This window comes from Selaginella moellendorffii, unplaced genomic scaffold (assembly GCF_000143415.4).
Source record: "Selaginella moellendorffii unplaced genomic scaffold, v1.0 SELMOscaffold_43, whole genome shotgun sequence".
In the NCBI taxonomy this organism is placed as follows: Eukaryota; Viridiplantae; Streptophyta; class Lycopodiopsida; order Selaginellales; family Selaginellaceae; genus Selaginella; species Selaginella moellendorffii.
In genome coordinates, this window is record NW_003314304.1 from 1140843 (window position 1) to 1168668 (window position 27826).

The 27826-nt window shown below is 49.1% G+C and overlaps 12 protein-coding genes across 14 annotated transcripts; 8 read left to right on the top strand and 4 right to left on the bottom strand.

The window, feature by feature from the left end:
• Positions 1–364: 364 nt before the first annotated feature.
• On the top strand, positions 365–1653 carry LOC9646835 (cytochrome P450 76C1). Its single transcript, XM_024684969.1, has 3 exons — positions 365–538; positions 870–1277; positions 1513–1653. Exons 1-3 carry the CDS (start codon positions 365–367, stop codon positions 1651–1653), a joined length of 723 nt encoding a protein of 240 aa, XP_024540737.1.
• Positions 1654–1990: 337 nt separating this feature from the next.
• Positions 1991–4739, top strand: LOC112349898 (pentatricopeptide repeat-containing protein At2g13600-like). The gene is made up of 2 exons (XM_024685130.1): positions 1991–2047; positions 2098–4739. Exon 2 carries the CDS (start codon positions 2192–2194, stop codon positions 4673–4675), a length of 2484 nt encoding a protein of 827 aa, XP_024540898.1. The 5' UTR covers positions 1991–2047; positions 2098–2191; the 3' UTR covers positions 4676–4739.
• Positions 4679–6309, top strand: LOC9646836 (cytochrome P450 71A1). Its single transcript, XM_002979948.2, has 2 exons — positions 4679–5612; positions 5681–6309. The coding sequence occupies exons 1-2, from the start codon at positions 4698–4700 to the stop codon at positions 6278–6280; spliced, it is 1515 nt and encodes a 504-aa protein (XP_002979994.2). The 5' UTR covers positions 4679–4697; the 3' UTR covers positions 6281–6309.
• A 162-nt stretch (positions 6310–6471) lies between these two features.
• Positions 6472–8005, top strand: LOC112349846 (flavonoid 3',5'-hydroxylase 2-like). The gene is made up of 2 exons (XM_024684971.1): positions 6472–7326; positions 7385–8005. Exons 1-2 carry the CDS (start codon positions 6472–6474, stop codon positions 8003–8005), a joined length of 1476 nt encoding a protein of 491 aa, XP_024540739.1.
• Positions 8006–8307: 302 nt separating this feature from the next.
• On the top strand, positions 8308–9825 carry LOC9646837 (flavonoid 3'-monooxygenase). Its single transcript, XM_024685076.1, has 2 exons — positions 8308–9136; positions 9191–9825. Exons 1-2 carry the CDS (start codon positions 8351–8353, stop codon positions 9821–9823), a joined length of 1419 nt encoding a protein of 472 aa, XP_024540844.1. The 5' UTR covers positions 8308–8350; the 3' UTR covers positions 9824–9825.
• A 124-nt stretch (positions 9826–9949) lies between these two features.
• Positions 9950–12361, top strand: LOC9646838 (DNA damage-binding protein 2). The gene is made up of 11 exons (XM_002979950.2): positions 9950–10217; positions 10276–10366; positions 10438–10565; positions 10632–10754; positions 10809–10897; positions 10963–11083; positions 11132–11223; positions 11279–11408; positions 11475–11723; positions 11793–11989; positions 12051–12361. The coding sequence occupies exons 1-11, from the start codon at positions 9981–9983 to the stop codon at positions 12265–12267; spliced, it is 1674 nt and encodes a 557-aa protein (XP_002979996.2). The 5' UTR covers positions 9950–9980; the 3' UTR covers positions 12268–12361.
• Positions 12362–14607: 2246 nt separating this feature from the next.
• LOC9646839 (pentatricopeptide repeat-containing protein At4g02750) lies at positions 14608–16434 on the top strand. Its single transcript, XM_002979951.2, has one exon. The coding sequence runs from the start codon at positions 14608–14610 to the stop codon at positions 16432–16434; it is 1827 nt and encodes a 608-aa protein (XP_002979997.2).
• An 80-nt stretch (positions 16435–16514) lies between these two features.
• On the top strand, positions 16515–19993 carry LOC9646840 (acyl-coenzyme A oxidase, peroxisomal). 2 transcript variants are annotated; one of them, XR_002993535.1, is made up of 8 exons: positions 16515–17289; positions 17341–17456; positions 17519–18399; positions 18469–18648; positions 18716–18882; positions 18936–19059; positions 19113–19387; positions 19442–19865. XR_002993535.1 is itself a non-coding variant. In XM_002979952.2 (7 exons), exons 1-7 carry the CDS (start codon positions 16823–16825, stop codon positions 19266–19268), a joined length of 2091 nt encoding a protein of 696 aa, XP_002979998.2. In that variant the 5' UTR covers positions 16515–16822; the 3' UTR covers positions 19269–19993. The 2 variants fall into 2 exon arrangements, 1 of the variants encoding a protein (XP_002979998.2); XM_002979952.2 differs by having other exon boundaries at positions 19113–19993.
• LOC112349813 lies at positions 19292–20233 on the bottom strand. The gene is made up of 2 exons (XM_024684921.1): positions 20005–20233; positions 19292–19830 (listed from the first exon to the last, which is right to left on the bottom strand). The coding sequence occupies exons 1-2, from the start codon at positions 20105–20107 to the stop codon at positions 19361–19363; spliced, it is 573 nt and encodes a 190-aa protein (XP_024540689.1). The 5' UTR covers positions 20108–20233; the 3' UTR covers positions 19292–19360.
• A 96-nt stretch (positions 20234–20329) lies between these two features.
• On the bottom strand, positions 20330–25288 carry LOC9647339 (pectate lyase 1). 2 transcript variants are annotated; one of them, XM_024684920.1, is made up of 5 exons: positions 24929–25288; positions 24828–24876; positions 24745–24779; positions 24598–24673; positions 20330–21379 (listed from the first exon to the last, which is right to left on the bottom strand). In XM_024684920.1, exons 1-5 carry the CDS (start codon positions 24989–24991, stop codon positions 20361–20363), a joined length of 1242 nt encoding a protein of 413 aa, XP_024540688.1. In that variant the 5' UTR covers positions 24992–25288; the 3' UTR covers positions 20330–20360. The 2 variants fall into 2 exon arrangements, with proteins under 2 accessions (XP_024540688.1, XP_002980134.2); XM_002980088.2 differs by lacking the exons at positions 24598–24673; positions 24745–24779; positions 24828–24876; positions 24929–25288 and adding exons at positions 21447–21522; positions 21594–21628; positions 21677–21725; positions 21778–22096.
• LOC9647338 lies at positions 22367–24166 on the bottom strand. The gene is made up of 3 exons (XM_024684919.1): positions 23551–24166; positions 23187–23446; positions 22367–23133 (listed from the first exon to the last, which is right to left on the bottom strand). Exons 1-3 carry the CDS (start codon positions 23943–23945, stop codon positions 22430–22432), a joined length of 1359 nt encoding a protein of 452 aa, XP_024540687.1. The 5' UTR covers positions 23946–24166; the 3' UTR covers positions 22367–22429.
• A 339-nt stretch (positions 25289–25627) lies between the features above and the next one.
• Positions 25628–27071, bottom strand: LOC9647340. Its single transcript, XM_002980091.2, has 3 exons — positions 26744–27071; positions 26379–26638; positions 25628–26313 (listed from the first exon to the last, which is right to left on the bottom strand). The coding sequence occupies exons 1-3, from the start codon at positions 27061–27063 to the stop codon at positions 25628–25630; spliced, it is 1266 nt and encodes a 421-aa protein (XP_002980137.2). The 5' UTR covers positions 27064–27071.
• Positions 27072–27826: the final 755 nt, after the last annotated feature.

Below are 27826 nucleotides of genomic sequence, written 5' to 3' on the forward strand. Positions count from 1 at the left end.
ATCACCAGTACAATTCGTCCTTGGGACAAGGACTTTGTTGGGGGGGAAGAATTGTTAGGCGCCAGCTTTGACTACATGGTCAACATCAGTCAAAGGGAGGCTCAAGGGTACATGTTAGGGTAAGGGAGTTAACCTACCCTAAAGCTCACAGTGGAGCGGCGGCACAGTGGAGTTTTTGAGGTAGCTCGGGGGTGGTTGGGTGGTGAAAAACCTCAAGAGGTGGTGTAGCATAGTTTAGGGCAACTAGATCTTTGTCTTTTTGCGCTGGTTCATAACAACGGGGGGCAAGTGGCACGACGCCAAAGGGGGAGGACTGCCTCGGTTTACCGTCTCTGGCCATCCAGACTCTTTCTTGTGGGTTGGAATGGAGGAGCTTTCTTACTTGATGTCATCACTCGCCCAAGCTTGCAAAGACCGATGTGTTGTAGATGTGAGAGAACACCTCATGATCCTCACATTCAACATACAAACTCGGATCCTCACGAGCAAGAGGTTTTTTGGTGAGAACTTGAGTGACAACGAGCTAGCAGAGGCCAGAGTATTCAAGGAACTGATCGATGAGTCAGTCAAGTTTGCTTTCCAGTTCCATATAAGTGAGTTTGTCCATATAAGTGAGTTTGTACCATCTTGGCTCAAATGGATTGACTGGAAACATACCACAGGCCAAAAGGGTTGCTGCCAAGCAGGACGAATTCCTCCAGAAGATCACCGACGAACACAAAGCCAACAAATCCCATCCCGACAACGGATTTCATGGATACTTTGCTTGAGCATAGACGAGATGACCGATAAGTTGTCAAAACCACCTTAGCGGTAAGTGGAGAATGATTCTAACATGATAATCTATACTCTGGAATGCTTTGGCATAGGAACTCCTGGCAGCAGGAACAGACACAAGCACATGCAGAGTGGAGTGGGCTTTGCTAGAACTTCTCAACAATCCAGATGTCATGAGGAAAGGACAAGAGGAACTTGATGTTGTCATAGGCGGAGATGGCATGGTTTTAAAGCTGACATATCTTGAGACCATCGTCAAGGAAACTTTCAGGATCAAAGGTGCCACCACCATTGTCATCTTTTACTCCGTTGGCAGAGATCCAAAGTTTGGGACAAAGTTTTGGTCCGAGAGGTTTCTGGGGTTGGCAATCGACGTGAAAGGCCAGGACTTTGAGCTGATTCCGTTTGGAGCTGGGAGACGAATATGCCCAGGCATGTCACTCGGCCTCAAAACTATTTATCTCACTCTTGGAAACTTGCTCCACGACTTTAATCCTGATGTCTTGTTCCACTAGAGGATCAAATGGAAGAATCTCATTTGGTATCCCCGTTGAAAAATGGAGTTCCTTCTCTAGTTTCTGTCTTTTTGCTCCTTGTTAGAACTCTTACGTTGCAAAGCAAGACACTACTGCATTGGTTTAGATCCATGGTTTAGATCTAATGCTTTACCAATCTCTTCAGAAGCTGTCCAACAAGTTTGGGATGTTATGTTCTTGAGACTTGGCATGGTTCCAGCCGTTATTACCAGTCCAGCGACTGGTTTTTGGTTCCAGGCCATTTATACTGGTTGGGCAGTATGCGTGCTACAACTTCAAGGGGCTGGGATCAGCTATTCGAGAACGGCCAAAGAGGGGAGAGATGAAGAAATTGGCATGAAGCCACGTAAAGAAATTTCAATCCTTGGCATATAGTCGTTCCATGGCAAAAGAAGTACTCAAGACTCATGATTTGCTCTTTAGTTCCAGGCCATTTATATTGGTTAGGCAGTATGCGTGCTACTACTTCAAGACTCATGATTTGCTCTTTAGTTCCAGGCCATTTATATTGGTTAGGCAGTATGTGTGCTACTACTTCAAGGGGCTGGGATCAACTATTCAAGAACGAAGAAATTGGCCAAAGAGGGGAGAGATGACATGAAGCCACGTAAAGAAAGTTTAAATCCTTTCAGCGCGCGAGGAATTTTAGGTTTTCTGTTGCTAGGGTTCTTCCATCGGGATGGAGCATGCGGTGTTTGAGGCGTGGCATCGGCGCGAGGGCACTGCATTCTGAGGTAAGGATCAGCGTCCACTACTTCGTGTCGATATTACGCTCTTGCCGCAGCTCCAGTGACCTCGATCGCGGCAAGAATCTTCACAATGATGCCGTCGCGGCGGGCTATGGCTCCAATCTCGTTGTTGCCAGCAGCCTGGTCAGCATGTACTCGCGATGCGGCAGCGTCGCGGATGCACACAGGGTCTTTGACGCCATGCCTTGCCGCAATGTGGTGGCCTGGACGGCGCTCATGGCCGGGTATCTGGAATCCAGCAGCAGCAAGGATTTTGATTCGAGCGGCAGTGTCAGTGACAGAGATTTGGGGTCGCGATTGGTCAAGGCAGCTCAGATCTTCGAAAGATTTCCACAGTATGACGTCGTGACTTGGAACTCGCTGCTGCTGGGATACGTTGAAAATGGAAGAGGGGATTTGGCGCTGGATTTGTTCCAGAGCATGGAAGTCCGCGGCTTGCGTCCCAATGCGGGGACTTTCATGGGAGCAATCAAGGCGTGCTCTGCCATCGCGGACTGTGAAGAGAGCACGATTGTCATCGGCAGTGGAAAAGTCAAGCTCGGTGCTTTGGAGAAAGGGATGATGGTTCACTCTCGAGCGACGAGGATCCAGGGTGACTCTCTGGATGTGTTCGTGGAGAACACCCTGGTGGATATGTATGCCAAGTGTGGAAGCTTGGTGGATTCTCGGGGGGCTTTCGACAGGATGGAGTTTCACACGGTCGTGTCGTGGAATGCTTTGCTGCTGGGATATGCCGAGAATGGAGAGGGGGAGATTGCTCTCGAGCTGTTTGAGCGTGTGAGCTGCGAGAAGAATGCTCTCACTTTCGTTGCTGCGGTCAAGGCCTGCTCCGGCCTTGCGGCGAGAGAAGACCAAAGGCAGGTTGACGGGAGGCTCGTCAAGGTGGTGGCTCTTGAGCGAGGCACGAGAGTACACGCTCAAGCATCCAGTATCGATGATCCGGAGGCTGTGCTCGCCAACACGCTGGTGGATTTCTACTCCAAGTGTGGGAGCATGACGGATGCTCGAAGAGTCTTCGACAGCATGGAGTGTCAAAAGGCCGTGGCGTGGAACGCTCTCATGTTTGGCTACTGCGAGTATGGAGACGCAGGGACCGTGTTGGAGCTTTTCAACCGCATGAAAACTTCCAGGGACTGTGCTCCGACCTCTCGATCGTACGTTGCCGCCTTGAAGGCTTGCACCAGCGTCGCAGGAAAAGAAGTCGCCAGAAAAATCGACGGGAGGGCCGTGAAGCTGGCAAGTTTGGAGAAAGGCATGGCTTTGCATGCTGGAGCTGTGGAGAAAGGCCATACGGCGGACTGCTTCGTGACAATCACGCTGATAGACATGTACGCGAACTGTGGGAGCCTGGTGGACGCCCGCAGCGTGTTTGACAGGATGCCTTCTCGGAGTGTCGTGGCATGGACTGCTTTGCTCATGGGATACGCAGAGAGTGGGGAGGAGGGACTGGCTTTGGATCTTTTGACAACGATGAAGGACGAAGGCTTCGAGCCGGACACACTAACTTTTGTCGCAGCGGCGAAAGCTTGCATCGGCGTGGCTGCCAAGGAAGAAGGAAGACAGGTTGACGGGAAGCTCGTGAAAGTTTTCGCTCTGGACAAAGGCAGGACTCTTCACTCACAGGCAGCGAAGTTGGGGTGCGACACGGACGTGTTTTTGGCCAGCACCTTTGTCGACGTTTTCGCGAGATGTGGGAGCATGGTGGACGCTCGCCGAGTCTTCGACGCCATGCCTTTCCACAGTATGGTGTCGTGGAACTCGATGCTCCTGGGGTACATCGAGGCAAGGGAAGAGGCCAAAGCCGTGGAGGCGTTTGGCAGCATGAGACAGGAGGAGAGCTTCTCGCTGAGCTCGCAGAACCTGGTCGCCGTGCTCAAGGCGTGTGGAAGCTCGGTGGCCTTTCGATTCGGCAAGGCCGTCCACAGCGATGCTTGCCGGTGGGGGCACGAGACGGAGGCTCTCCTGGCTACGTGCTTTGTGGACGTCTACGGCAAGTGCGGCAGCATGGTGGACGCTCACACCACTTTCGACTCGCTGGGCAGCGTCGATCTGGTGGCCTGGACGGCACTGATAGCAGGATATAGCAGGCTGGGTGACACGAGCAGCGTGTTTCGGCTCTTCCACAGCATGCAAGACGAGGGGCTTGGAGCAAACCGGGTGACTTTCATCTGCGTTCTCATCGCGTGTAGTCACGCCGGGCTTGTAGACGAGGGGAGGAGGTACTTCCAGGCGATGAGCTCCAAGTATGGTGTCACTCCCGGCGTGGAGCACTACCACTGCATGGTGGACATGCTGGGGCGAGCGAATGCTCTGGACGAGGCAGTGGAGCTGCTGGAAGCGATGCCGTTTGAGGCGAGTGCGGTGGCGTGGAAGACGGTGCTCGGGGCGTGCCAGAAGTGGAAGAACTTGAGAGTTGCGAAGATGGCTTTCGAGGCCTTGATGAGCAGAGGTGGCGGGAGCGATGGCGCGGTGTTTCGATTGATGGGGAACGTCTATGCGGCAGCAGGGATGTGGGAGGAGAAAGCAAAGCTGGAAGAAAGATTGTCGAGCTCTGATCCCTCGAGTGATCTTCGCGTGGTTTTGTCAGGCAGTGATCTTACATCGTTGACTTGAGAGCTTAAAGAACTATAGCTTCATGTCCTTTATAACTTGTATACAATGTGATGGTCTCAAGCGAGAGAACAAAGGATTCATGGAGTTTCCAGTCTACTTTCTTGTAGCTTTGGTGGTGTGTTTTTTGGGAAGATCTTTGCTGCAGAGTAGAAAGAGGTTGCCTCCATCTCCATGGGGGCTGCCTTTGATTGGTCACGTCCATCATCTGTCTGCGCTGCCTCACCAATCCCTCCAAAACTTATCTAGAAAGCTTGGAGGGATTATGTATCTAAGACTTGGGATGACTCCAGTCATTGTGATTTCCAGTCCAGATCTAGCAAAAGAGGCATTGAGAAGCAATGATTCTAGCTTTGGCTTCAGACCATACCTGTTGGTTGGGGAATATCTCACTTACAACTTTAAGGGGATTGGTTTGTCTAACGGTGATCACTGGAAGAACATGAGGAAGATCTGTATCACCGAGCTCTTCTCAGTCAAGCGCCTGGAATCCTTCCGAGGGCTGAGGCTTGCTGAGGTCTCTCACTTGGTCTCACGGCTTGCTCAAGCATCCAAGAGCCAGAGCGTCGTCAATGTGAGAGAACTTCTCACTGATTTCAATGTCAACATAGTGAGCCAGATGCTCATGAGCAAGAGATTCTTTGAGAACAAGAACTTGGGCGGGGAGGAAGTAGAAGAGGTAAGACAGCTCAGAGAATTCCTGGAGGAGCTGACGCGCTTCGCTTTGAAGTTCCACATAAGTGAGTTCGTCCCGGCTTGGCTGAGATGGATTGATTGGAACATCCCACATGCGAGAAAACTTGTGGCCAAGCAAGAGAAGTTCTTCGAAAAAATAATCCAAGAGCACAAATCTAGCCAGAAATCCCGTCCTGTGATGGATTTCATGGATATCTTGCTACAACACCAAGAAGACGAGGAGGCCGCCAAAGCCACGTTTATGGTAAGTGAATGATCTCCTGGATTTCACAAAGTTTGTAGTAACAGTGACTGTCTTCCTCATTTTCACAGGAACTCCTTGCAGCAGGAACAGACACCAGTGCTTGTACGACAGAGTGGGCGCTGCTGGAACTTCTCAACAATCCAGAGATAATGAGGAAAGCACAGGAGGAACTCGATACTGTTGTGGGCCGAGATCGCATGGTTACAGAGTCTGATCTCCACAAGCTTCTATACCTTGAAGACATTGTCAAGGAAACTTTCAGGTTTCACCCTCCAGGCCCGTTGCTGCCCAGGATGTCAACTCAGGCTTGTGTTCTGGGCGAGTCTTTCGACATTCCCAAAGGTGCCACCACCATTATCAACTTTTATGCCATTGGTAGAGACCCAAGAGTTTGGGATAAGCCTGAAAAGTTCTGGCCAGAGAGGTTTCAAGGATCAACAATCGATGTTAAGGGCCAGGACTTTGAGCTGATTCCATTCGGATCTGGGAGAAGAAGTTGTCCAGGGATGTTGCTGGGACTCAAGAGTGTGTACCTCACGCTCGCCAACTTGATTCATGGTTTCAACTGGGAGCCTGTCGCCCGTGGAGGAAGCTACAATATGGATGAAGCTTTTATGTCTGTCATATGGCCAAAGCTAGCATTGCAAGCCAAAGTTACTTCTATGTAACCATTGGTATTCTGTTTTATTAGAAGCATCTTAATTTGCTCTTAAATTATAATATTACCTTATTCACAAGGCTGACCTTCAAACAATACAGCAGATACTCGTTTGTCATCTTGTTCAAAAGCATCACTAGACGAACCATGCAATGAAACAATTATTTATAGACCATGATTCATAGACTCCAGATAAACCAGATGGAGTTCCTTCTCTTCTTCTTTGGCTTTCTACTATTGCTCCATCTCTTCAAGAATGTGTTGCTGTCAAGCAAGAGGCTGCCCCCATCTCCATGGGGCTTGCCACTCATTGGTCACCTCCATCTCATTGGAAGAATGCCTCACCATTCATTGCAAAAGCTGTCCAGGAAGTTTGGAGAGATCATGTATCTCAAACTGGGGATGATCCCAGCAATTGTGATTTCCAGTCCAGATCTAGCAAAACAAATGTTCAAGACTGGAGACACAACTTTTAGTTTCAGGCCATACTTGTTGGTTGGAGAGCACAGTGGGTACAATTTCAAGGGAATAGCTTTGGCTAATGGTGATCACTGGAAGAGCATGAGAAAGATCTGCACCACCGAGCTCTTCACAGTCAAACGCATTGACTCTTTCTTGTGGGTTAGAATGAAGGAGCTTTCTTACTTGGTATCATCACTCGCTCAAGCTTGCAATGACCAAAGTATTGTAGATGTGAGAGAGCACCTCACGGTCCTCACATTCAACGTACAAACTCGGATCCTCATGAGCAAGAGGTTTTTCGGTGAGAACTTGAGTGACGACGAGCTAGCAGAAGCCAGAGTATTCAAGGAACTGATTGATGAGTCAGTCCAGTTTGCTTTCCAGTTCCATATAAGTGAGTTTGTGCCCTCTTGGCTCAAATGGATTGACTGGAACATACCACAGGCCAAAAGAGTTGCTGCCAAGCAGGACGAATTCCTCCAGAAGATCATGGACGAACACAAAGCCAAAAAATCCAGTCCCACAAAGGATTTCATGGATATTTTGCTTGAGCACAGAGGAGATGACCAAGAAGTTGTCAAAGCCACCTTGATGGTAAGCCGAGAGAATGATTCTAACATGATAATTCATACTCTGGAATGCTTTGTCACAGGAAATCTTGGCAGCAGGAACAGACACAAGTGCATGCACAGTAGAGTGGGCTTTGCTGGAACTTCTCAACAATCCAGAGATCATGAAGAAAGCACAAGAAGAACTTGATGTTGTCGTGGGCGGAGGTCGCACTGTTTTAGAGTCTGATTTCCCAAAGCTGACATATCTTGAGGCCATGATCAAGGAAACTTTCAGGATTCACCCTCCAACGCCATTGCTGGTGCCAAGGATGTCAACGCAAGCTTGTGCCTTGGGTCAATCATTCCACATTCCTAAAGGTGCCACCACCATTGTCAACTATTACTCGATTGGCCGAGATCCAGAGGTTTGGGAGAATCCAGCTAAGTTTTGGCCCGAAAGATTTCTGGGGTTGGCAATTGATGTGAAAGGCCACAACTTTGAGCTGATTCCATTTGGAGCTGGGAGAAGAATATGCCCAGGCATGTCACTCGGCCTCAAAACTGTTTATCTCACTCTTGGAAACTTGCTCCACGGTTTTGACTGGCATCGTCTTCCTGGGAAAAACTATGGTGTTGATGAGACTTTTGGAGCAGTAACCTGGCCAAAGTCATCATTGCAAGTTCGTGTAACTCGACGGCTAGCAAATACAAATACTCAGTAACGCAAAATAAATATGATATATTTCTCGAACTAAGAGAGCTCCACATGGTCTGACTGTGGAACTTATAAAAAGTCTTACATCTTCAAATTAGAGAATTGTTCCACTAGAGGATCAAATGGGAGAATCTCATTAGTGTCCCTACAGATGTTGACAAACTTACAGAAAAATGGAATTCTTAAAAATCTGACGTCAAATAGTAGTGATTTTAGTCCTTGTTTTGTTCCAAAAGAGGATCAAATGAAGGCATCTGTCCCTATATATGTACTTAACAAATTGCCACTTCAAGGTAGAGTAATGGAGTTTCTTCTCTACTTTCTGGCTCTCTTGCTCTTTGTTAGAATTCTTATGTTGCAACGCAAGAGGCTGCCGCCATCTCCATGGGGTTTGCCATTGATTGGTCATCTCCATCTCTTAGATCGAATGATTCACCAATCTCTTCAGAAGTTATCCAACAAGTTTGGGGATGTTATGTTCTTGAGACTTGGCATGGTTCCAGCCGTTATTATTTCCAGTCCAGCTATGGCGAAAGAAGTACTCAAGACTCATGATCTGATCTTTAGTTCCAGACCATTTGTATTAGTTGGGCAGTATGTGAGCTATAACTTCAAGGGGCTGGCATTAGCTAGTGGCGATCATTGGAAAAACGTGAGGAAGATCTGCACTACAGAGCTTTTCACTGTAAAGCGTATAGACTCCTTCTTATGGGTAAGGGTTGAGGAGCTTTGTTATTTGATCTCATCTCTCGCGAAAGCTCCTAAAGGTGTTGATATGAGAGAGCACCTTACAGTGCTTACATTCAATATCACGAGCAGAATCCTCATGAGTAAGAGATTCTTTGGAGAGAACTTGGTTGGGGAGGATCTAACAGATGCCAAAACATTCAAAGAAGTGATGCACGAAGTCGCTGAAATTGGTCTCCAGTTCCATATAGGCCAGTTTGTTCCGGATTGGCTTCGATGGATCGACTGGAGCATACCACGGGTGAAAAGGATCTTTGCCAAGGAAGACAAGTTCTTCGAGAAGGTCATTACCGAGCACAAGAAAAGTGGAGGATCACGTCCACAACCTGATTTTACAGACATTTTGCTTCAGCATTACAAAGACGAGGAGGTTGTCAAAGGCACTCTAATGGTACGAAGTCCTTATATTTCTAAATTTGAAATCATTGATCAGTCTTTTGCGCAGGAAATTCTAATAGCTGGAATGGACACAAGTGCTTGCACAGTAGAGTGGGCCTTACTGGAACTTGTCAACAATCCAGAGGTAATGAAAAAGGCACAAGAAGAACTTGATGTAGTGGTGGGTCGAAATCGCATGGCTACCGAAACCGATTTCTCAAAGCTGACATATCTTGAAGCTGTGATCAAGGAAACTCTCAGGCTTCACCCTCCCGTTCCAATTCTAGTGCCTCACATGTCAAACAGAGCATGCGTTTTGGCTGGTTTTGATGTTCCCAAAGGAGCCACCACCATTATTAATTTCTACTCCATTAGCAGGGACCCAAATGTGTGGGAACATCCCACAAAGTTTTGGCCAGAGAGGTTTGGGCAGATAACAGCTGATGTTAAAGGGCAGGACTTTGAGCTGATTCCCTTTGGAGCTGGAAGAAGAATGTGTCCAGGAATGTCACTTGGCCTCAAGACTGTCCACCTTGTTCTCTCAAACTTGCTCCACAGTTTTCATTGGGAGCGTGTTCCTGGAGAAAGCTACAATTTGGATGAAGGTGTTGGATCAGTGACTTGGCCAAAGTCGCCATTGCAGGCACAGCTCACTCCAAGGCTGCGGAACCTGGATGTAATTTTCAACTTCGCTCAATGAAACATTTTATAAATATCACATTAAATACTACTTTCTAAGATTAATATAATATTATGAAAACAAAAAAAGATAGACCATTATAATCCTATTTGGTTTGGGGTCCACTTTTTACCCTTGTAAGTTTTTAGGGTTCTTACTTGTGGCGGCAAAAGAGAGAATGGGGAGGCCGCGGCGCGAGGTGAGAACAGCGATTGTGGAGCGGGAGAGTAGCAGCAGCGATGAGAGCTCCGACGAGGATGTAGACGATCTTGCGGCGGAGGAGGAGGAGGAGAAAGATGAAGAAGAAGAGATTGGGGAAGAGGAGGAGGAGGAAACCAAGGAGCATTCGGCTGTGGAGGGAAAGAAGGGTAGAAAGAAGATTACAATCAGTTTGAAAGCAGCAAAGCTTTGCAAGGTATGCTTCTGTTGCTCTTTCTTTGATATTTTCTTCTTCTCTCTTCTATTTATATCAGGTTTGCAAAGGGAAAGATCATCAAGCTGGCTTTGTTGGGTCAGTTTACTTGGATTGTCCAAACAGGCCGTGCTATCTCTGCAAACGACCTGGTAAGTTCCAATTCTTTTTTTTTTCTTTCTTTCTAGGAGAGCTTAAACACATTTTTTTTTTTTTCACTTAGGCCATACTACCGCAACTTGTCCCCATCGTTTGGCCAGTGAGCATGGTGTCACCCCCGGAATTCGCAAGACATCTGTAGGAGTGGCAGATTTTATCTATGAGCGTCAGCTGGGAAGGCACAGATCCATGGTAAGTTTTGTTTGATACGTTTATTTCTTCTTTCCTTGTTTCGACGATACAAAACTTTCTTTTCAGGTAAGGCCCAGGCTTCCAATTCCCAATAAAGTCGAATGCGGCATCCTCAAGCTACATAGTCGTCGAGTAACCTGTCTCGAGTTTCATCCAACCAACGATAAGCTTGTCATATCCGGAGACAAGGTTTGCCTTCCTTTCTTCCTTTCTTGCATCTTATTGCTGTATTTTGTGCTGTAGAAAGGCCAAGTTGGGATTTGGGACTACCTCAAAGTCTACGACAAAACGGTCTACGAGACAGTACACAGCTGCATTGTCAACAGCATGAAGTATTTGCTCGCACTCGTCCACACTTGATCGCGTTGCTAACGCTTTAGAAAACTTTTTTCGCAAGGTTTATTCCAAACTCGGATGAAACCATCTGTTCTTCGGGCTCTGATGGGCACCTGTGCCTCACAGACTTGGAAACCGGTTTGACACAAAGCTTGATAAACCTCAATCCGGGGGGATGGCAAGTAAGTCTTTCTCTCGCACAACTAGTTTTATGATTCTGTTATTTCCAGGGACCTTCAACCTTCAAAATGATTTATGGAATGGATTTAAATCTCACCAGAAACTTGGCTTTGGCAGCCGACAATTTTGGATACTTGTACAGGTGAGGACTGTCTATGTGGGTTTTGAATGTGAACGAACGCTTTCTTTTTTTCCAGACTAGACTTAAGAACTAAGAAGACTCATGACAAGCCTCTGTTGATCCATAAGAAAGGCACAAAAGTCGTTGGACTCCACACTAATCCAATCGACCAAGACATATTTATCACATCTGGCAACGATCACATGGTATGTTTCCGAGCTTTTTTTCATGCATTTTTCCATTTTCTAACTCAAAGCAAAATATATTTCTAGGCTCGAATTTGGGACTTGAGAATGCTTGACAGTCGCAATCATCTCGCGGAGCTCTCTCATCCAAGAGTCGTGAGCTCCGCCTACTTCTCGCCTAGAACAGGAAACAAGATTATGACCACTTGCCAAGACAACAGGATTCGCATTTGGGACTGTATTTTCTCCAACTTGGGAACTCCAAGCAGGGAGATTGTTCACAGCCACGACTTCAACAGATATCTCACTTGTTTCCGAGCAGAATGGGATCCAAAGGTACGCACTCTTTTCCTTTTTCCGTTCGTCTTTTCCAAATCTAGAGCTTGCTTTATGATTTTCATCCAGGATCCCACGGAATGCCTGGCTGTGATCGGTCGATACATCAGCGACGACTTCAATGGCGTTGCGTTGCATCCGATCGATTTCATCGACGTGAGCACTGGACAGATAGTTGCCAAGGCCATTGATCGGAGCATCACGACGATAAGTCCCGTAAACAAGCTCCATCCTCGCCTTGATATCCTGGCCTCTGGAAGCTCACGGTAACATCCGTTTTTTTTCTTGTAACTTTTCTTCTATCATGTTTCTTGTTGGGTTTCTAAGGTCGATCTTCATCTGGTCGCCCGAGGACGAGGACGAGGAGCAGCCCGAGGTGAAGATAGCGATTCCGCCGAGGATCTACACATTTCTGGGGAATGGGAGCTTGAAGAGAAAAGGTGATGGTGATAATGGAGATTGTGATGATGAAGACGAGCTAGACGAGTGTGCCGGAGCCAAAAAAAAGAACGAAAAGAAGCAAAAATCCAAGAAGAAAATGTGATAGAGTGAGGTGGTGGAAAGGTTTGTAAAAGTTATACATATCATTAGTCTGAATCATGTAATAATCCAAAAGATTAGTCAGCTTGTTACAGCTACTGACCCTGGATTATAATTAAAGATGATATTGCTTGCAAGAACTTTTCCAAACTCCAGGAACTTGGAAGAAGAAAATTGGAAAGAGATATCATTAGTCTCTCATGAAATAATCCGAGAAATAGAAAGATTATAGTCAGCTTGCACGTGACATGCTACAGCTTTTACTGACCTTTCATTGTCATGGATACTTTTTAATCAAGAAAAGAAGCATCGATAACAAAGATGATATCACAAACTTATTTTGAAAGAGTTTTTCCAAATTCCAGGAACTTGGAAGAACTGAGAACATTGTCTCTAAATCATGAAATAATCCGAAAGATTAGTCAGCTTGCATGTGAAATGTTACAGCTTTTACGGACCTTTCATTGTCATAGATTATTATTTTTAATCAAGTAAAGAAGCCTTAAGATAGCAAAGATGATATCACAAATTTAGCTTGCGAAGAACTTTTCCAAACTTGGAAGAGGAGTATGTGGATCTCTAGATCAATTGGCGACAATGTGGAGGGCTGGAAGACATCCGCTGCTCAAAGCGCGCAGGCCTCGAACAACACGAGCACCAGGTCAGTGCAAAGCTCCGGAGATCTCTTCTCCACAAACACAGTCTACCCAGGCCAGATCTCCAACCATGCCAAGGCCGATCTCGAAGTTTACAATCACCTCCTCTCCCTCGACCGCCAGCGCTCGCGTTCGCTCCTCCGCAAGATCATCTACTGCCAGTCCGGTCTCTCCAACGATCTCACCCGGAGCTTCATCCAGAGCTTCCATGGCGCCGGCGCCGGCGGTAGCAGTGGCAGCAGTGGTGCGACAAATTTCCAGCTCCAATCCAGCCGCACGGCCATGACGCGCCCTCTTATCAATCCAAGGTCGATCATCAACCATGAGTTCCTGATAATTGTGATGAAAATCGGGGGCGAGGAGCGCTTCTTCCTGGCCGAGAAGTGTGGAGCCGGCGAGGATTGCGGTATCAACATCAAGCTGCTGCCCGGGCTAGACGATTTCCGCAGCGCGCAGGTCTCAAGCTTCGACTGCGAGGACACTCCCATGGGATTCGAGAGATTGATGAGGATTCTTGAGGATCACGACCCGGATTACACTGTGCACGAGAAGAATTGCTGGGAGTACGCGGTCCAGACCACCAAGAAGCTACTGTTCGCTTGCAAGGAGATTACCGGGAAGACCCATTTTGGCGATCAGGCCAAGCTCGTGGGAGGAAAGGTCACGATGCATCACATCAAGGACATGGCCATTCGCGGATTTCGTGCTCTTGGGGATATGCTGACTAGCCGTGGACTGGGACATTGACTAATATTTGACTACTCTAAATAAATGTTGGATGGCTGGACTTAAAGATGTTGTTCTTTGGATGAGGATTACTGGCTTGGGTATCTTGACAAGGCAAGAGCTTTGCTGCACAATTGTGCTTGATTTAGCTAAATAACTGTTTGATTGTCCCTAACATACACTCTTCAAATACAGTGTTTACAGGATATGCTAGGCATTTGGAGAGCAGAATTGGTGTTTAATTTGATGCCAGAGCTAAAATTTGGTTTCCTGGGCTGCACTGGTAAAAAGGGGTTTTCAGATGCTGCAAACATATATTACAAACATTACTACTAATTATTTTCAATTACCTGCTAAACATTCATTATCATTCAGTAACTAACAATTAGCAAAGCAGTTCGTATTTGAGTTGAATTTATTGAAGCTGAATTGTATAATGTACAAATAATTTTGTTATTCGTTGTATCACAGCTAACCTCAATAGTATTGAATAATCTTATAATATGCAAATAGTTATGAAACTATTATTATATAATTATAAATCCAAAACCTAAGTTTAATTTTAGGTTCAATGTTTGCTAAATCATTGTAAATTCAAAATGCCCAAAACTTTGCATCATTCAGAGTAATCTACCACTTCACAAATCGATCTTGCAGTAGTATTTACAAATATTCTACCCAAGGAGTCACGGCTACTTGCTATTGGAGGAATTGCCAGTTATTATTGCAAATTTATTTATTTCAAATGAGAAGCTTTGGAGCTTTGAAAGATGTCTCAAGGACACGGCGATTTGAGGATTTCTTGCTCTCCGTGGACTCAAACGTTGACTAAACTTTGACTAGACCAGGAGCTAAGAGAATATCTTCTTTGAGTGATTTTGATGATATGCATTGGATGCCAAGGCTTTTCAAGCTATAGAAATGCAAATCAAGGATTCAGAGATGTTGTTACTTGGACAAGGATGCTCCAAGCTTACTCGCTCAAGGGGTGGATTCACAAAGCTAGGCTTCTTTTCAATCGAATGCCTGAGAAGAACATTGTGACTTGGACCGTGATGGTATCTGCTTATGCCCAGGCTGGGCATCTTGATAACGCAAAATATTTGCTAAATCAAATGCCTGAGTGGAGTACGATTGTCCTTACAATTATGATTGTCGCTTGTTTTAAAGATGGCTATGTTGATTTGGCTAAAGAAATGTTCGACGAAGTTCCTGTTGCTGATATACCCTCTTCAAATGCAATGCTTACAGGATATGCCCAGACTAGGCATTTGGAGAGAGCAGAATTGCTGTTTGATTCGATGCCGGAGCGTAATGTGGTCTCCTGGACTGCATTGCTAAAAGGATTTGCAGATGCTGGAGATCTTGAGCGCGTGGAGAAACTGTTTGTGGATATCCCCGAGAGAAACATCGTAACTTGGAATGTGATTGTAAACGCATTTGCCGCATTCGGGCATTTAGAACGAGCCAATGTGTTACTAAGGAGAATGCCCGAGCACAATGTTGTCACTTGGAACGAAATGATCACGGCCTTTGCAAACTCTGGAAACATAGCTTCAGCCAAGAAAATGTTTGAAAAGATGCCCGAAAGAACTCTAGCGTCGTGGAATCTCTTAGTTTCGGCATACGTCCTGGAAGGGTATTTGCACGAAGCAAAACTTATATTCGATCGAATGCCACAACACAACGTTGTTGCGATCACCGCAATGATCCAAGCGCTTTCGTCGCACGGTCGCATTGAGGAGGCCAAGATCCTGTTTGACCAGTCGGTAGAGAAGAACATAGTCACCTACAATGCCATGATCGAGGGATTTGCCCAGAATGGTCACCTCTCCAAAGCCAAGACCCTTTTCAATTCCATGCCGAGAAGAGATTCCACCACCTGGAACATCCTCATCTCCGCGCACGCTCAGACTGGATCACTGGAGGATGCAAAGTTCCTGTACGATTCGATGCCGGAGCCCAATCTAGTCTCCACCAACACGATGATCTCTGCCTATGCCCAGATCGGGCAAACCCACGAAGCGAGACGCCTGTTTGATTCGATGCCAGCGCTGAGCTCCGTGTCGTGGAACTCGATGATCACTGCTTTCATGCTGAATGGAGAGCCCCACCAAGGGAGATTGATCTTCGAGGAGATGCCAGAGCCCAACATCGTGTCCTGGAACGCGCTTCTCCACGGATTCGCCCTCAATGGCCACCACAAGGCTGCGAAAGGAGTGTTTGATGCCATGCCCTTTCGCGATGCCGTCGCGATCACCACAATGATCGTCTCCCTGTGCCAGAGCAGCGATCTTAGAACCGCAACAGCGCTATTCGAGAGAATGCCCTACCGCGATCTCATCCCCTGGACGGCAATGGTGGCGGCATTCGCCTACTCTGGCCTGGCCGATCGCGCAGCGCAGTTATTTCGAGCCCTGGAGATGGATGGGATCGAGCCTAACCAGATCTCCTTCACCAGCATTCTTATCGCTTGCAGCCACGCCGGGAAGCTCGATCTAGCGCGCCAGCTCCTGCGCCTGATGATTCAAGACCACGAAATCCTTCCACTGCGCGAGCATTTCTCCCTGATCGTCGACGGGCTAGGCCGGATCGGGCAGCTCCGCCTGGCCGAGGAGATGATCCACGCGATGCCATTCGTGCCGGATCCTGTCGCCTATGGCGCGCTGCTCGGCGCATCCAAGATCCATCGCGAGGACCAAGCACAAGCGCGAGGCGTCGCGCAAACCCTAGCAAAGCTCGATCCAGCGAGCGTGACGCCGTATGTAACGCTCTCCTCCATTGGATAGCCGCCACGTGGCTGTATCTTCCAAAAGGTTAACGTGGCAGTTAGTACCGACTACACCTGGCAGGCTTACTAAGAATAGGAGCTCGTTTTTCCACTGGGACTTTGTCAAGGACACGTCCTTGCTCAAGAGTGGGGACGGCGGTGGCGTGTGAGTGGAGCGCTCTTTGCCGTTTAAAGAGAAGCGATCAATGTTTGTTTTCTTGTTCTAGAGAGGAAGAATTCCCGGATAAGATCGATCGCATTGGAATTCGAGCGCTTTGAATGCTGGCCGCGATCATCCAGCCCCAAATCTCCAGGTCGGTTCTTCAATCTTGATCAGCTAGCCCTAGCGCCATCACCGCATCGCTGCTGCCGGAGCGGCGCATTGGCAGTCATCGGTCGATCGATCCATGGCAATGGAGGGGGAATCGCAGCGAAATCTCTCGGATTCCCGGCGAAATATTTCCAAGAAGGATCAGGAGCGCAGCGCAAGCAGGCTGGAGAGGCTAGCGTCTCACATGGCGGCTGTGCCGCTGGTCAGGGAAGCGCAGCTCGCGCGGCAGGAGTGCGCCAAGGTGAAGATCAAGCACCAGGTCCACGTCTCGACGCTGGTGGAATTCTTGACTCAGGGCCATCAATCCGAGCAGGAGAAGGTCTATCGATTCTTTCTCGAGCGGCCTCACTTGCAAACCCCGGTGGAAATTCACAAGGACAAGCACAGGGAGCTGTGTATGAGGCAGCTCACTGCGGTGGTCCGTGAGGCTGGGATTCGTCCGATGGATCTTCTTCTCAACGATCCCGCGAGCTACTTCGTTTTCACTGAGGCGATTGGGCACATCGATCTCTCGCTTGCGATCAAGCTGGGTGTGCAATTCAGGTAAGAAAGGTTTCTTCTTTACTATTCTATCTTGACAATGTGTCACTTTAGTCTCTGGGGTGGTAGCGTCATCAATCTTGGAACGAAAAAACACCGTGACAAATACTTGGCTGGTATATCAAATCTCGATTATCCAGGATGCTTTGCAATGACGGAGTTGCATCATGGTATGTGATCTTGGCTTTTGTTCTTCTCTGCAACGTTGCTGAAAAATTGGTTCTTTATCCAGGTTCCAACGTTCAAGCATTGCAAACCACTGCGACTTTCGACAGGCTCACGGACGAGTTCGTGATCAACACTCCCGACGAAGGTGCGACTAAATGGTGGATTGGAAACGCTGCGGTCCATGGCAAGTTCGCTACCGTTTTTGCTCGGCTCAAGCTTCCTTCGCCGGACTCGCATCTGGACAAAGACATGGGCGTGCACGCCTTCATTGTTCCCATCAGAAGTATGGAAGATCACTCCGTTCTTCCTGGTGTGGAAATCCGCGACTGTGGCTACAAAGTTGGTCTCAACGGTGTCGACAATGGTGCATTACGATTCAGCAACGTCAGGATTCCCCGAGACAATCTCTTGAACCGGTTTGGCGACGTTTCAAGGGATGGAGAGTATAACAGTTCGCTGCCAACCGTGAACAAGAGGTTTGCAGCTACACTTGGGGAATTGGTTGGAGGAAGAGTTGGGCTAGCCTATGGATCAGTCGGTGTTCTAAAAGCATCCGTCACCATTGCCATCCGGTATGCGCTTCTCAGGCAACAATTCGGCCCTCCAAACAAGCCAGAGATCAGCATACTCGACTACCAGTCTCACCAGCAAAGATTGATGCCACTGCTAGCTTCGACTTATGGTTTTCACTTTGCTACCCAGTACCTGGTGAACAGATATGCCGAGATGAAAGTTACGCATGACGACGAGGTGGTCGCAGATGTTCACGCTCTCTCTGCGGGTCTCAAGGCGTACATTACTTCCTACACGGCGAAGGCATTGAGTACTTGCCGAGAAGCTTGTGGTGGACATGGTTATGCAGCAGTGAATCGATTCGGCAGCCTCCGAAACGATCATGACATTTTCCAGACGTTTGAAGGGGACAACACGGTTTTGCTACAGCAGGTAAGATTGACAACTATTTGGCTTGTGGAATCTGTGGTTGCTCATTTCCTTAAAACTTTCTCATTTCAGGTAGCTGCAGACCTTTTGAAGCAGTACAAGGAGAAGTTCCAAGGAGGTGCCTTGAGTGTGACATGGAACTATTTAAGAGAATCAATGGGGACTTACTTGAACCAGACAAATCCTGTCGTGACGCATCGAGAAGGCCACGGCCATCTCCGAGATCCCAACTTCCAGCTTGACGCTTTTCAGGTTCGGTATCAACAGCTTTCAGTCAGTTTCAGTTGGTCAACTGATATTATTTCGGTTTGTTTCGCAGTACCGGACGGCAAGGCTGCTCCACACTGCTGCGTTGCGCTTGCGCAAGCACTCCCAACGCTTAGGAAGCTTTGGTGCATGGAATCGCTGCTTGAACCACCTCCTCACTCTGGCCGAGTCACATATTGAATCCGTCATTCTTGCAAAGTTCATTGAAGCTGTCAACCGGTAAGTTGTTCTCCCGTTTCGTCTCCAGGTATGAAAGTTTTCGTGTGTTGCAGTTGCCCGGACAAAGATGTCCGCTCGCTGCTCAAGCTAGTGTGCGACTTGTATGCTCTGGATCGAATCTGGGAAGACATTGGAACGTATAGAAACCAGGACTACGTTGCACCAAACAAAGCCAAGGTGAGTAAGAAACTCTGACACAATTCAAGCTTAACACGTTTTCTTTGTCGCAGGCTATCCATCGTTTGGTGGAGTATTTATCTTACGAAGTCCGCGGCGTTGCCAAGGAACTGGTCGACGGTTTTGGAGTGCCCGATTTCGTGCTGAGAGCACCGATCGGCCTGCAAAACGGGCAGTACTCGGAGTACATGCAGTACGTTGGCTTTTGAGTAAAACAGTTTGAAGAGAGGGAGCCGGCTAGAAGAGAGGCTATGCACTGTATTCATCCTAGAGATCTCTTTACAGCAAAACTTTCCGGGAGCTACGACGAGGTGGTAAATCGCTTGAGGTACTCTGGATCCTTCTTTGCCTTGTCTTGAAACTTCTTGAACCATTTCTCCAGGATGTCGAGCGGGACAACCATCCTCCCATTCTCCTGGCTGCAAAACGACTGCATGAAGTTGAAGAGATTCTCGCCAACCTTGAGCGCCAGATCCTCCACCTTCTTGTAGTTGCCAACGTTGAGAGCCGGGAGCGAGACGAGGTCCTCCACCGCGAGGCCGATCTTGGCAGTGAGTGGCTGCGTCTCGGAGGCCATGATTTGCATCTGGCCGCCGGGCTTTGGCCACAGCAGCGTCACCACTGCCGAGGGACAAGCCTTGTGGACGGCTCCACAGTACTGGAACTGCGATCCCGGGGACTGGACGTAAACCGCCAGAGCTTTCTCCGGAGGGAGCGAGAGCTCGTTGAGAAGGAAGATACACATTTCTTTCACTTCCTCGTACCCTTCTCCTGTGTAACCAAGAGGAAAAAACTTTAGAGAGAGCTCTCTTCGAAAAAACTAAAGACCAAGCAAGAAATGATAGCCTCTCGGGAAGAAGAGAGAAGAAAGAATGAGCTCTCTTCTCTCGTTCTTCGCAATTTCAAGCAACGAAGCAAAGGATTTCTTCGCAAACTCAGACTTACCCAGGAAAACGCTCATGTCGAGCACCCAGTGCGCAATGTCGATCTGTTGGAAGCTCGCGGCGTCCATCGGGAAGCTGCGATTCGGGAAAACCACCCCAAACATCTTGTGCCAAGCCAGAGACTCAAATGCGCGCCAAATCGCCAGTAATCCCTGCTACCATACCCGTCGCAATTTCATCACAGGCGCGCGCCACGCCCTCCCTGCGAGCTGGAAGAATCGCGAGCTCGCGACACGCAAACCCTAGTGACAAAGAAAGTACAAAACTCGAATCGGACGGTTCCAGAGGGTTCTAGAAAAGAATTTGGAATTTACACGAAATCGGGCGGCTGGCATGCATCGTGTTCCTTGGGTTCTCCTAGCTCTTAGCGATACATCTGCGAAGCCTGGATCCAAACAGCGCTCCGGCGCAGCGTTGCACGTATCCAGCAAGATCTCTAGTCGGTCTTCGCGGCGGATAGAATGCGCTCTTCCTGTAAGGCGGATCATCTGCTCTGGATTGCCGCTGGAGAAACTGGTGGAAAGTACTCCCGTTCCGGAGCGAATCGTTCTTCGACTGGATCACCGCGGTCATGTCCAGATTGCCCGAGTTCGCTCCAGCGAACCAGGGCGTCACCTCCTTCTTGGATCCCGCCACGAAGACGTTGAACTCGCTCAAGATGGTGGCGGTCACTCGAGCTCCCAGCGCGTAGTATCCCCAGTTGGAGTAGAGATTGTTGACGACGTGACAGTAGCCGAATCGGCAGTGCGGCATCCTCTGCGTGGAATCGCGGAACCAGTTGCGAAAGACGGTCACTCGCATCACGCTGTCCTGGCGATCGCTGTCCGAGGCGCCGAGGAGCATGTTGAAATCGCGGTTGGAGAGGTAGCAGTTCGAGATGGTCACGTCGGTGGATCCCTGGACGACCGAGACGAGGCCCTCCGATCCGGAGAAGCTCGTAAGGTGGTCGATCCAGATGCGCTTGGATCCCGCGAAGACGTGCACGGTGTCGGTCTCTGGAACGCTGTTGATCTGGAAGTTGTGGAGGATGACGTTGGTGACGCCGGCGAGGACGATGGAGCGGCCGGTGATGGTGATGTTGCTGCCGCGGCCATCGATGGTGGTATCGCTCCGGATCCACAGCATCTCGCGGAGCTGGATGATCATGGTCTTGGAGAAAGTTATCCACACTCCACCGGACTTGGGATTCAAGCTCACTCCGTAGCGCAGGCTTCCCTTTTGTGGATCCGTGGGATTGTCGTCGGGCCGGGTGACGACGTAGGATCTTCCATTGGCACCGCCGGTGAGACCGCCAGCGAAGCCGTAAGCGCAGGATGGGAGCGCGCGGCCGGAGCCACATTGGAACTGGCAAGTGGTTCCATCGCTGTTACACCTGGCTGCTCGAAAGGAAACAATGGAACTTAGTTCGAAGATTTGTGAAAAGTTCTGTGGATGGATGCTTACTTGGTGATGCTGCTGCCTGGAGGAGCGCTCGGCTCGGACGTCTGTTCTCTTCCTCCAAAGTTCTACCTCGGGTTACCTGGTGAGACAAAGAAGAAAAGATGAAGAAATCGTTGTATAACTGTGGAAGAAGAACGTATGATCTTATACCTGAGCGCATGAAGCTCCATCGCTCGTGCATTTTCCTGCTAGCAAAGATCGTTTGAGATGCTTAAACTTCTGTCAATGCTTACTAGACGAGTGCAGCTGGAGAGATCCGCTCGGTTCCTCCAAGGTTCTTACCTGGAAGAACATCAAAAAGCTTTTACCGCGATGGAGAATCATCTCATCTTACCTTGGAGCAAACTCCAGCATTTGCATGGATCAAAGCCACGAGAAGTAGCAACAGTAGCCCCATCCAAAGAGAGCTCTAAGTTCCTTTCTGCTACTCCAAAACCATTCCCAGGCGATGGAACTGGTGAAAGAAGAGCTACAAGTAGTGGAAGACGAAGAAGAAGAAGAAGAAGAGTATTCTTCTTCACACCTTCCGGGAAAAGAATTCGCTCGAAGTGCATCAATCCACGCCAGTGCCAGGCCGCGCAAGCCGATTCCAAGCAATGGAAAAATCGCCACAAAGTGGAGGTGATATTCCCGCGAGGCCTTCTTTGCGTGCACGCCCGCCATGGCCACCGATCCAACGGACTTGCCCCGGGATCGCCAATTGTTTAATCGCGAACGCGAGCGATCGTGAGCGCCAGAATGTGCGTCGTTTGACAATGCTGCTCCATCCAGACCTTCTCGCTCGCGAAAGCTTCCTCGCTCCATTGACTTGTCGCTGCGCCAAGCTTCCAGCGCAATCTTCGTGATCGCCAAAGGAGAAGGAAGGAATTCTAAACAAATGCCTCAAAGCTAACGTTAGAACCCTAGCAAATATTTTAGGGTTCTTGGCAATTTGGAGGGAGGCCGCCTCGTCTAGCGGCAAGTAAGCGAGATTCTTGTGCTGGGATTTAGGTAGAATGCGAGGCACAGGCCACAGATTTACTCCGAGCTTCATCGAATCGGAAAAGTTTTGGATCATTTCTCCAGCTTGGGAGCTTCTGCCACAACAAGATCGACGAAATTATGCCCAGGATCGTCGAAATCTTGCTTGCTGGGGACGAGGTCGATCGCAGGACGGTCGAAATCTTGCTCGCCCGTGACGACGGCGGCAGCATTGATCTCCATCGCTGCGGTCTCTGCATGGCCACTGGGGACGGGGCCGCAGCGATGATCCAGCCAGAGAATGGCGATCCCAGAGGCGAAATACGTCGCCTGTGCCAATCCCAGGCGAGCGAAGAACATCGCGCTGGCAAGCTGTGGCCGGGCCGCTGGAAAAGAAGGGTCCAGGACGCTACTTCCGGCGCCAGTCTGATGATTCCCATGAACAGGAGCTTGATCCGGTAGCGTCGAGTGCCAAGCTCCTTGTGTTCGTGGGCATCGTGGGCCAGGACGTAGAGTGGCGAAGCAAAGGAGCTCATGAAGGCCGCGATCACTGCCCGGGTGGATTGTTTGAGGTTTATCTTGGGTCCCCGTGTGAGAACTAGCCAGAAGAGGAGCCACTGGAGGATGGTGGAGAGAAGGACGAGCACGAAGGGAAAGTATGAGGCTCCCGTGATCGTGAAGACCGAGCAAGAGATGGCACTCAGCAGGATGGCTGATCCAATATGAAGGCCTGCAAGGAAGAAAACAGTGAATCCGGCTTGAAAAAGCTTGTCTCTCTTCGACCTGCGAGGATTGCTACGCCAGCTTTCTTCTTCCACGAGGTTGCGTTGTTTGTTTTGGACGTCACCGCAATGCTTCCATTCAGAGCTCCGGAGACCAGCGTGGCTATGATCCCGAGGATGAGAACTGGTGAGATGGAGGAGTTACCGGGTGAAGAGAGCCTCTTTTTGTAGATGGCATCATACTCGATCGCGAGTGCCTGGCTGGACTTGACGGTCAGCATAACGATGCTGAAGAGCGTGCTCTTGGTGCTCATCTCTCGCCTGGCAACCAGGAAGGATCTTCATCAGGGTAGTGAAGGTACGAATCTTCTATTTTTTTCGTCTCGATGAATCTATTGTTGAATTGAAGAAGAAAGAACTCTTACCGGTCGATGGACGCTTTTGGATGTCGAGCCAAGTTCCATAGCTGTATGAGCGGGAAGAAGAGCGCAGATTGGATTGGCTGCTGCTCGACAGGTATGTTCAACTTGAAAACCACGACACTGATTATCTGAGATCCGATCGAAGCGACGAGCAGGAAGTAGAAATTCCACCTCAGCAACTGATCAGGAAACTTGTAGTATTGAACAAGAGTGATGACAGTGAGGATACCATCAGCCAAGTAAGAGCCAGCAGAGAAGATCACTCGCACGGGCTCGATCGCAGCAACGAGCGCTTTGGCAGAAGGCATTCCCGAGACAGCCATCAAAGTCTTGGTGTAAGTCTTGTATACTTCTATAATGTGTGCACTCGTCAAAGGTGTGCGCCGGATTGACATCATATGGTGGTCGTCACATCAGAGTGTAAGTCGTCTCACATCGCGGTACTGTCGCTTTTACTTTGATTTCATTGCTTCTTGTGATGTTGGAATTTGACTCCGTGCGGTCCTTAAATTTGATTCCTGTGCATTCCAACATTCGGATATATTGGAAGAAGTCACGGCTTCCCTACCACCAAAACCACGAAGGTATTATCAAGCGTTTGGATGTTCTCTCAGTGCTGCGTCACCACTGCCGAGGGACAAGCCTTGTGGACGGCTCCACAGTACTGGAACTGCGATCCCGGGGACTGGACGTAAACCGCGAGATGGTGGTGTCGCTCCGGATCCACAGCATCTCGCGGAGCTGGATGATCATGGTCTTGGAGAAAGTTATCCACACTCCACCGGACTTTGGATTCAAGCTCACTCCGTAGCGCAGGCTTCTCTTTTGTGGATCCGTGGGATTGTCGTCGGGCCGGGTGACGACGTAGGATCTTCCATTGGCACCGCCTGTGAGACCGCCAGCGAAGCCGTAAGCGCAGGATGGGAGCGCGCGGCCGGAGCCGCATTGGAACTGGCAAGTGGTTCCATCGCTGTTACACCGGGCTGCTCGAAAGGAAACAATGGAACTTAGTTCGAAGATTTGTGAAAAGTTCTGTGGATGGATGCTTACTTGGTGATGCTGCTGCCTGGAGGAGCGCTCGGCTCGGACGTCTGTTCTCTTCCTCCAAAGTTCTACCTCGGGTTACCTGGCGAGACAAAGAAGAAAAGATGAAGAAATCGTGGTATAACTTTGGAAGAAGAACGTATGATCTTATACCTGAGCGCATGAAGCTCCATCGCTCGTGCATTTTCCTGCTAGCAAAGATCGTTTGAGATGCTTAAACTTCTGTCAATGCTTACTAGACGAGTGCAGCTGGAGAGATCCGCTCGGTTCCTCCAAGGTTCTTACCTGGAAGAACATCAAAAAGCTTTTACCGCGATGGAGAATCATCTCATCTTACCTTGGAGCAAACTCCAGCATTTGCATGGATCAAAGCCACGAGAAGTAGCAACAGTAGCCCCATCCAAAGAGAGCTCTAAGTTCCTTTCTGCTACTCCAAAACCATTCCCAGGCGATGGAACTGGTGAAAGAAGAGCTACAAGTAGTGGAAGACGAAGAAGAAGAAGAGTATTCTTCTTCACAACTTCCGGGAAAAGAATTCGCTCGAAGTGCATCAATCCACGCCAGTGCCAGGCCGCGCAAGCCGATTCCAAGCAATGGAAAAATCGCCACAAAGTGGAGGTGATATTCCCGCGAGGCCTTCTTTGCGTGCACGCCCGCCATGGCCACCGATCCAACGGACTTGCCCCCGGATCGCCAATTTTTTAATCGCGAACGCGAGCGATCGTGAGCGCCAGAATGCGCGTCGTTTGACAATGCTGCTCCATCCAGACCTTCTCGCTCGCGAAAGCTTCCTCGCTCCATTGACTTGTCGCTGCGCCAAGCTTCCAGCGCAATCTTCGTGATCGCCAAAGGAGAAGGAAGGAATTCTAAACAAATGCCTCAAAGCTAACGTTAGAACCCTAGCAAATATTTTAGGGTTCTTGGGAGTTTGGAGAGATCGCCTCGTCTAGCGGCAAGTAAGCGAGATTCTTGTGCTGGGATTGAGGCACAGGCCGCAGATATACTCCGAGCTTCCTCGAATCGGAGATGTTTTGGATCATTTCTCCAGCTTGGGAGCTTCTGCCACAACAAGATCGACGAAATTCTGCCCAGGATCGCCGAAATCTTGCTTGCTGGGGACGAGGTCGATCGCAGGACGGTCGAAATCTTGCTTGCTGGGGACGAGGTCGATCGCAGGACGGTCGAAATCTTGCTCGCCCGGGACGACGCCGGCAGCATTGATCTCCATCGCTGCGGTCTCTGCATGGCCACTGGGGACGGGGCCGCAGCGATGATCCAGCCAGGGAATGGCGATCCCAGAGGCGAAATACGTCGCCTGTGCCAATCCCAGGCGAGCGAAGAACATCGCGTTGGCAATCTGTGGCCGGGGCCTCTGGAAAAGAAGGATCCAGGACGCTACTTCCGGTGCCAGTTTGACGATTCCCATGAACAGGAGCTTGATCCGGTAGCGTCGAGTGCCAAGCTCCTTGTGTTCGTGGGCATCGTGGGCCAGGACGTAGAGTGGCGAAGCACAGGAGCTCATGAAGGCCGCGATCACTGCCCGGGTGTATTGTTTGAGGTTTATCTTGGGTCCCCGTGTGAGAACTAGCCAGAAGAGGAGCCACTGGAGGATGCCGCTGGTGGAGAGAAGGACGATCACGAAGGGAAAGTATGAGACTCCCGTGATCACGAAGACCGAGCAAGAGATGGCATTCAGCAGGATGGCTGATCCAATATGAAGGCCTGCAAGGAAGAAAACAGTGAATCCGGCTTGAAACAAAGAGAGAAAAAGCTTGTCTCTCTTCGACCTGCGAGGATTGCTACGCCAGCTTTCTTCTTCCACGAGTTTGCGTTGGTTGTTTTGGACGCCACCGCAATGCTTCCATTCAGAGCTCCGGAGACCAGTGTGGCTATGATCCCGAGGATGAGAACAGGTGAGATGGAGGAGTTACCGGGTGAAGAGAGCCTCTTTTTGTAGATGGCATCATACTCGATCGCGAGTGCCTGGCTGGACTTGACGGTCAGCATAACGATGCTGAAGAGCGTGCTCTTGGTGCTCATCTCTCGTCTGGCAACCAGGAAGGATCTTCATCAGGGTAGTGAAGGTACGTATCTTCTATTTTTTTTCTTCTCGATGAATCTATTGTTGAATTGAAGAAGAAAGAACTCTTACCGGTCGATGGACGCTTTTGGATGTCGAGCCAAGTTCCATAGCTGTATGAGCGGGAAGAAGAGCGCAGATTGGATTGGCTGCTGCTCGACAGGTATTTTCAACTTGAAAACCACGACACTGACTATCTGAGATCCGATCAAAACGACGAGCAGGTTGTAGAAATTCCGCCTCAGCAACTGATCAGGAAACTTATAGTATTGAACAAGAGTGATGACAGTGAGGATACCATCAGCCAAGTAAGAGCCAGCAGAGAAGATCACTCGCACGGGCTCGCTCGCAGCAACGAGCGCTTTGGCAGAAGGCATTCCCGAAACAGCCATCAAAGTCTTGGTGTAAGTCTTTTATGCTCCTTCGTAAAATATTTCTATAATGTGTGCACTCGTCAAAGGTGTGCGCCGGATTGGCATGGTCGTCACATCAGAGTACTTACAAAGGCACGTATAAGTCGTCTCACGTCGCGGTACTGTCGCTTTTACTTTTCTTGTGATGTTGGAATTTGACTCCGTGCGGTCCTTAAATTTGATTCGTGTGCATTCTAACATTCAGAAGTCAAGACTTCCCTACCACTAAAACCACGAAGGTACTATCAAGCGTTTGGATGTTCTCTCAGTGCTGAGTTTTCATATTGCAGCTATGGATGCAGGTTGCAGTAAGGATGTGAAGCTTGGCTCTGGGATCGGTGGCAAGCAGCTGTCTGCTCCAACTGGAAACAAGGCTCATGTAGCAACTTTGGTACAAAATGTTGCTATCTTGTGAGCTATTGCTCCAAGGAATGTCAGAAGGAGGACTGGCCAGAGCCCAAGAAGGCCTGTAAGTCGGAGCTGATGGTTGAGCAGTACGTGCCTTCGTGGGTTACGTCCGTCTTCGTGGTTCACGGGCTCTTTGCAAAGGTTTGGACAAGCACCCTGGGGAAATGTGCCTGCACACGGCCTGCTAAGCAGAGATGGCTTTCAGCCTCCGGAAGAGCGGAGCTTTTGTTTTGCAGCACCAGCAGATCTACTTAACGCCATAGAAACGGTGTGCCGACTCCCAGATTCTTTCAGTGGCCGGGCAACTTTCTACGTCAACGACTGGAATCCTCAA